The 13599-nt window shown below is 46.8% G+C and overlaps 1 protein-coding gene and 1 long non-coding RNA gene across 2 annotated transcripts; both read left to right on the forward strand.

Moving 5' to 3' along the window:
- Positions 1-208: 208 nt before the first annotated feature.
- On the forward strand, positions 209-1672 carry LOC123160741 (uncharacterized). The gene is made up of 2 exons (XM_044578584.1): positions 209-1036; positions 1247-1672. Exons 1-2 carry the CDS (start codon positions 728-730, stop codon positions 1274-1276), a joined length of 339 nt encoding a protein of 112 aa, XP_044434519.1. The 5' UTR covers positions 209-727; the 3' UTR covers positions 1277-1672.
- A 7945-nt stretch (positions 1673-9617) lies between these two features.
- Positions 9618-10805, forward strand: LOC123158961 (uncharacterized). Its single transcript, XR_006479413.1, has 4 exons — positions 9618-9694; positions 9806-9889; positions 9982-10044; positions 10512-10805. It is a non-coding gene; the product is annotated as an uncharacterized lncRNA (long non-coding RNA).
- The last annotated feature ends 2794 nt before the right edge of the window (positions 10806-13599 follow it).

The raw sequence follows: 13599 nt of genomic DNA on the forward strand, positions 1-13599 counted from the left end.
GTAGTTATCTTGTTAAAATAAAAAAATGTAGACCTCACAGTAGTGATGGATAATCTGCAAATTACGCAGTAGATGCCATCATACCTTGTGATACGCAAATAAAATATGATGTAGTCATATTAAGTATGACACTTCACAATCATTGTTTTGAATTTACATCATGATTTGCAAGAAGAAGAAAATCAACTGCAAAACATAGTTGTTGCATTTATTGTAAAGAACAGTACTAGTATCTTTAGGGTCCATTGCAGATGTAATGGTCGGCCCATCCAAAAACATATAGGCTCAATGCCTTGGAACTCAACCGATATTATATAGTGGTATTAACCAAAATCTAAAACAATAAACCTGATGGCTTGTGTTCAAGTAATATTAAGTCTGATGATGCATTTGCCAATAAAAGAAACTAGAAGGGCTTAGACTCAAATGGCCGAAGGGATAAGGTTCCCTATCGTCATCCACTCATCCTCGATGCATCACAAACCCATCGATTTGTTTAGTTCTGCACAGAGGCACCGATGCTGCGGTTCATGGCGCCGCCGGCCGTAGCCAGAGGGCTTGCTCGTACAACGCCACGCGCCAGAGGGCGTTGCCGGCCGTCGGTTTCTGCGCCGTGCCGGAGGACGTCGCCTCCACTGCCGCTCATGGTGCGCTCACGCCGAAGGGCTGGATAGCCGCGTCGTGGTTGGTCGCTCCGTGGGAGCCGCCCTGAGGTCGAGAGCCTCGGATGATGGCCATGTGGCGGGCTCGTCGCTGTGCGCCGAGGATTCAGACCGATGGAGGGCGCCGCCGGGGTGCGTCGGGCGCAGAGGGTGTCGCCTCTGCCTGGGCTGTGGACCGCGCTGCCGCGCGCCTGAGGGCATTGCCATGCCGGGCACCGGCCGTTGGCCGCTGCGGCCGCCTCCGGGTGCAGGCTGGGAGCAGCCGGGCCGAAGGTTTCCGCCGCTCCGCTAGGAGCCTGGCCGAGGCAGCGTTGTCCGGGCCATGGGTCGCCGCCGAAGTTTGCCTTGGACGGCATGCAAACGACGCCCTGGAGGTTAGTGCTTACTTCGTGCAGGAACGAAATTGGAATTGAATCACCTGATTGATGTATCAATCAAGATACAGAGTTGGTCTTTGGATGATTGTCGTTTTGTACGAGATGTGTTACAGGGATCTTGTATGTTTCCTTCTGATCCCCTCCCCGTTCTTACCTTTCTCTCTGGATTTTGTGCTTTCATCTCATTTGCATCTGGTTTCTTCCCAGATCGAGAGATTCGCCGCGCCTGGGCCGTGAACGCCTCGGGCTGATGCGGGAGGTCGAGGCCACGCGACCACGCGCCGGCTGGAGACTTGCGCCGCCGTGCCGTTCTGCAGCGTGAGGCGTGCACGCATCACGCACCGGTGGGCTTGGACTGTCGCCAGTTCCGCGTTGCTCGCAGGCGAGCCGTTCGTGAAAACGCTCCGCCGGGGACAACGCGATGCGTCAAAGAGGTCTGGGCTCGCACTCGTTCGGCTGTCTCTCGGCCATCAAAGACATCGCCGGTGACGGATTGATAGTGTGCGGGCGCCGCCGGCGCTGCCAGTTTGTTTAGTGGCCTAATCGCTTGCTCGGGTCGGGTTAGGGCAAAGGGCTGATAACATGTTGAATGTAAAAGTGATTGAATGAAGGAAAGGCTCCTGATTTCATTGATTCTCAAGATATATATACACTCGGTAGTTACAATAGAGATGGGAAGGGAAAGAATGCGTCTGTACGGACACATGCGTCCGTACGAGGCGTCTGTTCGGTGTTGGACACACCTATTCAACTAATGACGGTTCATTAATTAACCCGTGTTAATTAACTAACATATAAAATCTACTAGAAGAACGCCCGTGCGTTGCAACGGGGTCACATTAATTTTAAGAGTAATATTACGACATTGACGATCTTTTTTACCATCAAATCCTCACACACAGAGACACACACTCTTCCTCCCTCTTCCTCACTCTCTACCCCCTCTCCCTCTCTCTCTAACACACACGCATATCTATCTTATTGTGTACGGGACCATAATCCGTCTATTTCACACATACACGCTAGTGCATAACAATATGGATTATGTGTATTATATTTGCCACCAGAACTGGGGGAATTAATTTCATGTAAATCGACCAGCCACAGCTCCAAGAATACGCGGCTGAGGTGGCTCGGGTCGGCGTCGGCGCCGTCCAGCGCGGGCCACAGGCCCGCTTCCAAGTGCACGTGCAAATGCACGTCTTCACAAATGTTATAACCAGATGTGAGAAATCACATGCATAGAAAAGACATTCTGATAGCAATCCAAATACCATACTCAATTGAATACCTAACCTGGACAATACTCTTATTTCTATGCGCCAGAAAAAATGGAATAGCAAAGCTAAGTATGCCTACATACGCTCAAATTATATATAAGAATCTTGGGTGAACAATTGCAACAAAGCACTAAGCAGCGATAAATTTAAATAAAAAATCCATTAACTATGCAGGCAGCAGGCTTGTTACAACATAGAGAGATAGGAAAATGTCACCTCCAGTAATGTAGCGCAAAGGAGTGGAACGAAGCATGAATGAGCGGTTGTCTGTTCTTCTCCATGTACATGGATCAGCAGTAGAGGCCAAGTATATAAGTACTTGACTGAACTCCACTCTTCGTGTACGGAGAGCCATGTCACCTTCTCGCCGCTGCAGCATGGGAGGACGGCTGGTTCACGTGACCCTCCAGCTGGGGGATCCATGGTGGCTGACCGTGGAGCTCGAGGCAGAGAAGTTGAGGGCAGTAGTGGCGAGATTCATGCCGGCCAACCGGGCGAAGAGGAGGTCGTTGGGGAGGGACACATCGGCAAGATCCGGTCACCACGCGACCTGAAGAGCAACAGTGATCTCCACAAGCTGTAGGCCGACGGCGTGCTCCATCCCCTGCGATGGGGTGACCATGGCGGTGGCCACAGCTCCTCATGCTCGCCTCGATCTCGGCGACACACGCTGAGTGTAGGAGGCAGCAACGACCTCGACGAAATCTTGGCCTCCATCCCGGAACACATGAAGGACCTCGGCCCCGTCGCTTCTCCTCCCGCCGTAGCTGCACGCGGATGCGGACCGTGGGTAGGAGGGCAAGCGGCGTCGCCTCGGCTGACGACAGGGAGCAGCGTTGATTTCGGGTAGGTGGCATCGCGAGGACGGCCGCGGCCGCGGGGAAGCACCCCGATCATGCTGCCAGGCCAATCCTTCTCCTCCGATCCCCTATCCCCGAAGATTGCGCCGCCTCCACGGTCGTGTTGTTTCCATATATTATGCCATTTTTTCCTGTAACTAAACAAACGCGGGCGAGCGGATGACAGAGTTTTGGTCCGCCCTCTAAAATTGCTAAACACACTTTTGGTGAGGATTATTGTTAATAAATGAATTCAATTATGTCACTCTAAATAAATTGATTCAATCATGTGACTCTAATTACTTGGGATTGTTATGTGCACACTAAGCGGGGTGCAGTTAGGAAAAAAAATGTTTTCTAATTAAAGTGATTGAGTGATTTAAGGTAAGGTTAATTAATTTAGATTTGATTTTTAGTGATTGTTAGTAAAGTATGATGCGTCTTTAAAATATTTTATTTGTTTCCTTAAAATATATTATTTGTTTTCTAAAGAAATTTGCAATAATGGAAGGTATCGGTTGATTTGGATAAGTTAGTAAATTTAGATCCGTGATTGCGTGCATGATTGGAAAGTGCTGATTTGCAAGTAAAGAGCTGAGGGGTAAATAAACCGGTGAATAAGAAACCAGCATCGAAAAAAATCTACGACGATTAACCTATGAAAAAAACCGGACGAAAGTGGTGGGACGAAAAAAACCTGGAAGCGAGACTACCAACTGCAGTTAGGAAAGAAAATGTTTTTTAATTAAAGTGATTGAGTGATTTAAGGTAAGGTTAATTAATTTAGATTTGATTTTTAGTGATTGTTAGTAAAGTATGATGCGTCTTTAAAATCTTTTATTTGTTTCCTTAAAATCTATTATTTATTTCCTAAAGAAATTTGCAATAATGGAAGGTATCGGTTGATTTGGATAAGTTAGTAAATTTAGATCCGTGATTACGTGCACGTTTGGAAAGTGCTGATTTGCAAGGAAAGAGCTGATGGGTAAATAAACCGGTAAATAAGAAAGCAGCATCGAAAAAAATCTACGACGGTTAACCTACGAAAAAACCCGAACGAAAGTGGTGGGACGAAAAAAACCCTGAAAGCGAGACTACCAACTGCTTCATTAGGAATAGAGATTCCTAACAGGATCTACTACAAGAGGTACAGGGGGCTTTGCGGGCCTGTCCCCCGCTCCTCCTCGGCCCTGGCCGAGCCAGCTCGGGATGAGCGGAGAGAGGGGCGCCGCGATGGGCACGGCACGGCACCGCACCGCCACGCGCGTCGATGCGCGCACATATCGGGTGCGGGTGGCGTAAAATAATAAACTACGCGCCGCGGCATGAGATCGTCTGGATATCGATGCGTTCGGATCATATTTTTTGCGTGGGAGTGGGAGGCGGGCCCGTCTTTCCCTGCTGCTGGCTGCGCCAAGCAAGCCACCACGCGGTCCCGTTTTTGATCGAGCACGCACAGCCGGACACTGTGTCTGTATCATCGCAGCGAAGGGAAACAGAACAAGAGCCAGAGTCACCTGTAGGGCAGTACTGCCCGCTTCTAACGGAGTCGCACCCATCATTCGCTTCGCTTCACGGGGAAGTGAAAATGGAGAAAAGGACGACCCCGACGCGCATATGATTGCGCCCTGTAGGCCGCAGGCCGTACCCTGAGACTCCCCACGGCGGTTCCCCGCGATGATGGCGAGGCTTTCCCCAGACCGTTCGTGGCTCGCACCGGCGCCAACTGCATGGAACCCATCTGTAGGCTCTAGGCCGCGAGAGCGAGACACGTCGAACCGACCGCGGGACCAGGGCGGCGCTTATAGTGTCGCGCCCGCGCGGACTCGGCCGTGGGCGATGCGGGCAGCCCGGGGCCACGGACGGATGGTGTCGCGCCGCATGCACGCACCGAGCATCAGGCAACGAGGATGCCTGTTGGAACGGGGAGAAGCAAAGTGATTTGCACGCTGTGTTAGCGCAGAAACTACTACGCCCCTGTTTAGATACTCTAACTCAATTAAAGGTTAGAGTTAGATTCTAATTCTGAACTAACACTGTACTAACTCTAACCAAATAGATATTTGGATGGAAATGCTTTTTTCCTATTTTCTGCCAGATTTGGTGTGGCCGAGGCAGACGGGGACGCGTCCAGTAAGGAGCCGTGCTGGCCACTCGCGCAGCCCGCCGGCCGAATCCGCCGTCCCTGCGCAAGGAACCGTGCTGGCCGAGGCCGACGAGGACGAGCCGCAACTGCTTACCGGCAGGCGAACGGGCCGCAGGGAGACGAGGGGGTTGGAACGTGAGGATAGGGTGGGGCTGCTTACCGACAGCGGATGGTAGCACGGATACGACGAGACGCCTACACATGCGGTGCGAGAGGGAGGGAGGGAGAGGACGAGAAGCTTCGAGGAAGTGGAGAGGAATCTGCTGTGGGAAGAGCGAAAGAAAATTATGTTTTTAGTAGTCCGAAAAAGAACTAACCCAAATAAGCACCTCTTGTGTCGGTTAGTTTTTTGAGAGGGCATCTAACCCAAACTAACCCTTCTGTTTGGATATTTTTGGGTTAGTTGAGCCCAAATAACTTTAACCTATGAATTCAAACAGGGCCACCTGCAATTTTAACTGTTGAAACTGGGCGGGACCTGATCTGGCACGGGCCACAGCGCGCTCTGTGGTCTGTCCTCCTTGGGCTCTCGTCTCAGGCTCCAAAAGCGATGCCGGAATCGTATCGCCGTCTTCGTGACCTGCCCCGCACCGCGGCATCGCCCGATCATGTGTTCGCCTTCTGTTGCGGCTAGGGATGTTAATGGTACGGATAATTTCCGCTCCGAATCCGCATCCGCATCCGTTTTTGAGGATATGGTATGCAATTATGTGAATCCGCCAGATATGGATGCGGATACGGATTTCGATCAGTCGGATATCCGACGGATATGGTAGCGGATTTGGTATCCCTAGTATCCAGCGGATGTGGATTATCCGCTATTTTTTGCGGATTATCCGAGGTAGGAAAACCGGATTATATCCGATAAAATAAGCCCAGACGAGACGGTCCATATAAGCCCATTAAAGTTAGTAATTGTTGATTTGCACTAACCCGATATACTCCTACCATAATGGCGTACACAATCACCGCTTGTAAAATTGGTAGCACAACGACAATAGCGCATACATACCCCTCTCTCCATTGCCAATTTGCCATCTTGCATTGTTGCTTCTCCCTGGCCGCCGGCTACATCTCTGATCTCTTCGATAGTCTGGTGGTTCAACGATGGTCAAAGATGCTCGTGGCCAATCAGTTGGTGCCAACAAAGGAGGTAAGTGATTTCGTAGATGCACACAGTCCTGCGCAAGTTAGAGCACCGATGATCTATGATCATGTTCGGCTGTCAATGGAGCCGTGAGCAGCCACATGCCCACACCACAGGCAAAAGGCACTCCAACGTCGTAACGCCTCAACGGTGTGGCTGATGCTTCTCACGGCCATGATCGGCAGCCCCGAAGCAACGATGGGAAACGTCCGCCGTCTTGATGGCGGTCTGCATGGATCTGACATGGGTTCTCGTCGACGCAGCTCGCCATTGGTAACACACCGATAGAACGTGACCAGTAGCACGTACGCACATACTGACATACTCCTCTAAACTCACCAGGTTGAAAGCAATGAATCCAATAGCTAGCTCTAGAAATCAATCCGATTGCTTGCTTGCTTCGTCCTTGGGCTAGCTTCTTGCAGTTACACGTCTTGCTTAATCAATGTATCTATGGTCAGACCCTCACAATCTCTCTCGTCTTTCTCTACTTTCTGTAGACTCACACACATGCCGTGTTTCAGAAAGACGTATTCTTCAGACTTTCAGACAAAAACAGAATAGCTGAAAAACAGAGACAGACAGAAATAGTAGTATTTGGTTCCGGCCAACACTTGCCCTTTTCTTCTTCAATTTTCAGCTAGCCTTTTCTGTACAACAAATACTTAAACATTTATACAAGATCGACTTGGCAACACAACCTGATTTAAACACAACCGACACACCCAGCTAGTTCAACTCAGCTACAGAGAAAAACATTCTGGCACGTAAGTTGGCTTCACTTGCAGCCTTGCAGGCAAACTGCAGCATGCCACTTCACTTCGGCACCCACGTATACTATTCAGTTCAGATCACCGTGCGGAGCAAAAGCAGTGTTGCTCGTGGCCATGATCGACATCCACCATACATGACATTGGGCAAGTTTGTAGTAGTCGAGTAGGCTTTATGTTAATAGACTACAAAACACTGAATTTATGATGTTTAATGTCTTACTTGCCGATCCTTCTAAGATACTAATTACTTTGATAAGTAAAAAGTGACTGATTACTTTTGTATTGTTATTTTTTTATAGATCGTCTGAAAAAGATATTGGGGAAAAAATCAACATCTGCAAGAACAAGTGCAGTTGAGAGTATGGTTGTATCACCCCCAGCTGAAAGTCGAGATGAAGAGCCACGGAATATTGGCAGTGGCAATGAAGTTGAAAATGAAGTGGTTGATCTGGAGGGCGATAATCAGGATGCCAGAGTAGATGAGCCTGTAGGGAAGAAACAAAAGAAGACCACATCAGAATGTTGAGACCATTTTGATAAGTTTTTCAAGATGGTGGTGGTAGATGGCAAGAAAGTTAAGGAAGCATGGGCTAAATGCAAGTACTGCACTTATGATGCAAGGAGAAATAGCAGGAATGGGACATCAGTCTTCTTGAACCATATTAAGATGCATAGTGTGAAGTCAGGCCAACAGTTGCTCAAAGTAGAGAAGAAGGAACATGGTTCTGTTGCTGTTGAGGCTTATAAGTATGATCAAGAGTCTTCCTTGAGAAAGCTCTACTTGGCAATAATCATGCATGAATATCCCTTCAATATTGTTGAGCATGAATACTTCCGTGACTTCATCAAATCCTTGCGCCCTTCATTTCCTCTGAAGAATCGTAACACTGTTAAAAATGAAATAGTGGCTATGTTTCAAACAGAGAAGGATAAGTTGTATGAGTATTTCAAAACAATTAACTGTCATTTTAGCACCACAATGGACATGTGGACATCAAATCAGAATAAAGGGTACATGTGTGTCACTGTGCATTGGATTGATGATGAATGGATTATTCAGAAAAGGATCATCAAATTTATGCATGTAGAAGGGCGCCATACTGGTCTTAACATGTCTGGAGAATTTCTTGCTTGCATTTTGCGATGGTTTATTGAGAAAAAAATGTTTTCTCTTACTTTGGACAATGCATCTTCAAATGAAGTTTGTGTTAAACATGTCATTAGTAAACTGAAAGAGTACTCCCCTCTAGTATGTGATGGTGAATTCTTTCATGTGAGATGTGCAAATCATGTTCTTAATTTGGTTGCTAGAGATGGTCTTGATCAGATTTCAAATGCAGTTTGGGGTGTTAAGGCATTTGTTTTGGCAGTAAAATCATCGCCTCAGTTGGAGGAGGAATTCTATAAGTGTGCATCTGAGTGTGGGTTGCCCACAGAAAAAGGTCTACGGTTGGATGTCCAAACAAGGTGGAATTCCACATACCACATGTTGAGTGATGCCCTATATTATAAGAAGGCCTTTGATAGGTTGCATGAGATTGACAAAAAGAAGTTTGACAAGTTTGCTCCAACAGCTGATGATTGGGACAAGGCTCTTACCCTCTGTAGATGCTTGAAGAAGTTTGATGATCTCACTACTCTACTATCAGGTAATCAATATCCAACAGCAAACTTATTCTATAAAGGCTTCTGTGAGATCAAGGCTTTAATTTCTGGTTGGCGTAAAAGTAGTGATACTACTATTAAAAAGATGGCAGTTTCTATGCAAACTAAATTTGATAAGTACTGGAGGAAGTCGAATCTTGCTCTTGCGGTTGCCTTCTTTCTTGACCCTAGATACAAGAGAAGTGGAATTGAACATTACATGAGAAAGGTTCATGGGGAACTACTGTATCGTGGTAAAGTAGAAGAGTTGGTTATTGCTGTGAAGCAGATGTACCAAGCATATGCTTCTAAATATTCACAGAGCACTGATGGACCTACCTATACTACCACTTCCCAAGAAGGCAATACTGATCTTATGGTAGAAGATGAAGATGATTATTTTTTGTCTCAGCAGGGCACTCATGGGTCTAATGAAGGTGACACTGACTTGGATAAGTACATGGCAGAAGCTACAGTAAGGCTTTCAAAGGTTGCTTTTGAGAACTTTGACATCTTATCATGGTGGAAAACACATCAAGATGTATATCCTGTGTTAGCAATGCTTGCTCGTGATGTTTTGGCCATACAAGTGTCCACCGTTGCCTCGGAAGCAGCTTTCAGTGCCGGTGGTCGTGTTATTGATCCATTCCGCAGTCGTCTTGACCCCCATGTAGTGGAAGCATTAATATGTACAAAAGACTGGGTTGCTGCATCTAGGAAAAATGACAATAAAAGAGGGGATAGACTTGGTTCTATTGTGAATGACTTGGAGGTTGTGGAAACCCTTGTTGCTAATATGAGTCTGGAGGAAAAGCTTGACGAAAAGGTAAGGCTCTGCCCTCTCTACCACTCTTACTCATTTTGCAAGAGACTTGCCTTCATGATGATTAATGCCCTATACATGATCTAATGCTAATATATTTCCGGGACTTTGTAGCAACAAGAAGAAGCTGGCAGTGATGATGACAATTTTGATTATACCATGAGTACTTCAACTTTAGGGGAGAGGCTAGCTATGCAAGTATGTCTGATTACCTCTTGAACATTACTGCTATTTTATTTCTGTAAAATAATAACAATATTTTCCTTAACTTGCATGCTGCTGATACATAGGATAATCAAGGAACCGATATTGAATAAGAGGCTGATCACCTGCATCCGGAGCAAGAAGTTTAGGTATGTAGTTATAACGACAATTCTTTGATGTATATTAGTATATATTACCAGTCTGTATCCTCTTTGGACATATGGATTAATTTTACTAATATATGCCTTTTATATGTGTGCTGCTACGTGATAGTTACGAATCACATGCCGATCAGATTAGAGATACATTTATATATGCATCTGTACCCATGATTGGATATGTATGTTGCTAGTTACCGGTCAGATGTCAATATAATTTAATTAGTCATGTATGTATAGTACGTGCATCCATGCATACAATATCTGATGCTTGATGTTTCTCTTCTCTATATATACACATACGCTAAGAAGTTTCAAATTAATCATGTGGATATATACACATCAGAGTTGATGCATGTGTGTTCGAACTACTTAATTGTCCACAACCAAGTATAAATAATTTCTCTGATTGTCAAGTGTAGCATCTAATGATCTAATATCTCTTATCATTCTCACAGGGTGATGCCAGTGGATTGGAAGAACACCATGTCGAAGAGAAATCAAGGATGATTACCGGCTTCTACTTGATCGAATACTTGCCTTTCATAATAAATAAAAACTTCGATTGAATTAAGTTTTTCTTAAGTACGACCTTCGTCTTGGGCTCTATGTGTAATGCTATCAGCATTTTATCGGTACTGCATATTGTTGCTATACTGGTGATTTATAACTTTAGAACGCCACTCTCTAGTGTTACGCGCTTGGATGAAAACATGTTTTCATATTGTTGCTTAGTAGAAATAAATCATGTCTTTGCACGTATCATCCGATAATTTTTATCCGTTTCCTGTCCGAATTTACTCCGCCTCCGCTCCGTATCCGTAGTCCGACATAATCCGCATTCGAATCCGCATCCGGTCATTATCCGCTCCGCTCCGAATCCGGCCAAAAAATATGGTAAAGGATATGGTAAAAGCATTATCCGATCCGATCCGATCCGTTTACATCCCTAGTTGCGGCTTCTTTTCTCGTGCGTACGTGTTCGGCTGCCGGCGGGTGCGGCATCGGCTTGTGCCTGGGCGGCCCCACGCCGGCCTCTTTGGCCCGGGCCGCGCCGCGGCGGTACCCAAGACGGGCAACGGGCTATATCTCGAAGGCGTCGGCCGTTTTGACTCTCTCTTCTCTCTCAAAGAAACAAAAAAGAAGGCGTCGGCCGAGGCACGGCGCTGTTGCGTGCGTGGGAACTGGTGCACGAGGAGTTTGCGCGGAAGAACGCCGAAATACGAGGAAATTTATCTAGTCGCGACGCGATTCGTGAGGAACGGATGAGCGGATGTATGGGAATGTAGGATAAGGTCAACTCCAACTGAAGTACTGCCTATACCAAACCAACGTCCGCTTTTATTCGAATTTTATCCGTTTGGGTACGACAATGGATGAGTCTGGCTTTTTTTTTAAGCTAAAACGCCCTCGGGTTCTTTATTCATTAGACGCTAGCATGTCTGACTGCAAACAATCAGTCAGCCACCCAGGGATTGTATCAAACAAATGCATAACAACAGAAAGTTTTAACGAATGCCTAGCTAGACGGTGTGCCGCCATGTTAGTCTGGCGACCCGCAAACCGTAGCCTAAATCCCTGGAAGAATGTAGACAACTCCTTCATCTCCCGAATGAGATGAAAACACGTCGACCTCTGAGGTGCCTCCCAGAGTCGTTGGATCTCCTGACAATCCGTCTCCACCACCACTTGCTGCAAGCCCATGTCACGTGCCATTTGGATCGCGTCTCTGCATGCAAGTAGTTCAACGGATAAAGGATCAGTAATGCCATCATATCGTGCTCCTCCCGCTCTGACAAGCGCTCCATGATGGTCTCGAGCAATGAAGCCCGTCCCACCACATATTAGCCCCGCATCCTTCGCTCCGTCGGTGTTGAGCTTTATCCACCCCTCCTCAGGTGGTAGCCACCTTTGGATAGTAGTAGGCTGGGTCTTCTTCCTCTCAGGGATCTCCAATGCCCTGATAATCTCTTCTATAATCACCAGTGATTTGACCGTCTGATATGCTAACTCACCATGGGTATAACTGTTCCTGGAGTGCCACACAGCCCACATTACAGTGATCATAATAGCTGCCACCTCCTTCTTAAATAAGCGTTGATCTAGTAGATCTCGGGACCATGACAGTGGATGTAACCGCGGTATATCAATACCAAAGAAGCGTTCTGCCGCTTCCCAAAAACATTTTGCATGGTCACATTCCATAAGCGAGTGAAACAGCGTCTCGTTGTCATGTCCACACATCGGGCAGTTCGGTAGTTGCTTGATATGCCTCCTCTTAAGCTCTCCAAAAGACGGCAAGAAGTCCTTTAGCACGCGCCACCAAAACACCCGGATCTTTGGAAGCACATTGATCTTCCATAATGCCTTCCACATGGTCGATTCACCCGATGATGAACCAACTATCTCAGTTACCTGTAGCTTAGAATGCATTTCATGTCTGTATGCCGACGGGACCGTGAAGACACCAGACTTTTCCCGTGACCATGCCCACACATCCGTGCCTGCCACCCGCGGTCTTGCCATGGCAAGAATAGATGTCGCATCAGGTGCATAGAAAATGCTCTGGATGAGCTCCTTGTCCCACTGATTTGACACCGGATCAATCAAGTCCGACACTAGCTGGACTGAGTTTGGCTTGAGGGCTCCCAACGGTTTCATAGATATGGTCCCATCTATCCATTTGTCATGCCACACTTCGGTGGTTTCTCCATTTCCAATTCGCCGAATGAGTCCCTTCTGCAACATATTTCTCCCTATGATTATTGCTTTCCATGTCTTAGAAGCACTTGCGGGGCAGCCCGCCGTTAGGAAATCCTAAATAGCGTGCTTTAAGCACTCGTGCACACAAGCTATTTGGATTCTCGAGAAGCCTCCATGCTTGCTTTGCCAACATCGCATCGTTGAAAGTTTCCAAGTCTCGGAATCCCATTCCTCCTTGTGACTTTGCAAAGCACATCTTGTCCCAAGATTGCCAATGCATTCCTCTTCGTCTAGTGATCCAGCCCACCAGTATTTGGACATATTTGTCGTAACTTTCTTGCACAAGCCTTTTATGAGTTTGAAACAACTCATAGAGTAGGCCGGTAAAGCTTGGACCACTGACTTCAAAAGAACTTCTCTAGCTGCACATGACATTTTCCTCTCGCACCACCCTTGTACTCTTGCCCTTGATCTTTCATTAATATGAATAAAACTTGCTCTGTAATTTTACCTGCAGCTGTTGGGAGTCCAAGGTATTTTTCTGACATCGCTTCTCTCTGAATTTGTAGGACTGCCTTGACTCCCCTCTTAACTGACGAGCCACTATTAGGGCTAAAAAACACAGAACTTTTCTGCTTGTTTGCACTTTGTCCAGAGCCAATGCTATACTGATGCATAATTTCATTTAGCCTAGTGGCGCTTCTGGAGTCAGCTTTCATGAAAATTAAACAGTCATCTGCAAATAAGAGGTGGGAAATCCACGGGGCATTATTGCTAACTCTGATTCCCCTATCTACCCATCCTCCATCATAGTTTTGTAGCAAACATGAGAGGCCCTCACCG

Source organism: Triticum aestivum, chromosome 7B (genome assembly GCF_018294505.1).
Source record: "Triticum aestivum cultivar Chinese Spring chromosome 7B, IWGSC CS RefSeq v2.1, whole genome shotgun sequence".
Classification (NCBI taxonomy): domain Eukaryota; kingdom Viridiplantae; phylum Streptophyta; class Magnoliopsida; order Poales; family Poaceae; genus Triticum; species Triticum aestivum.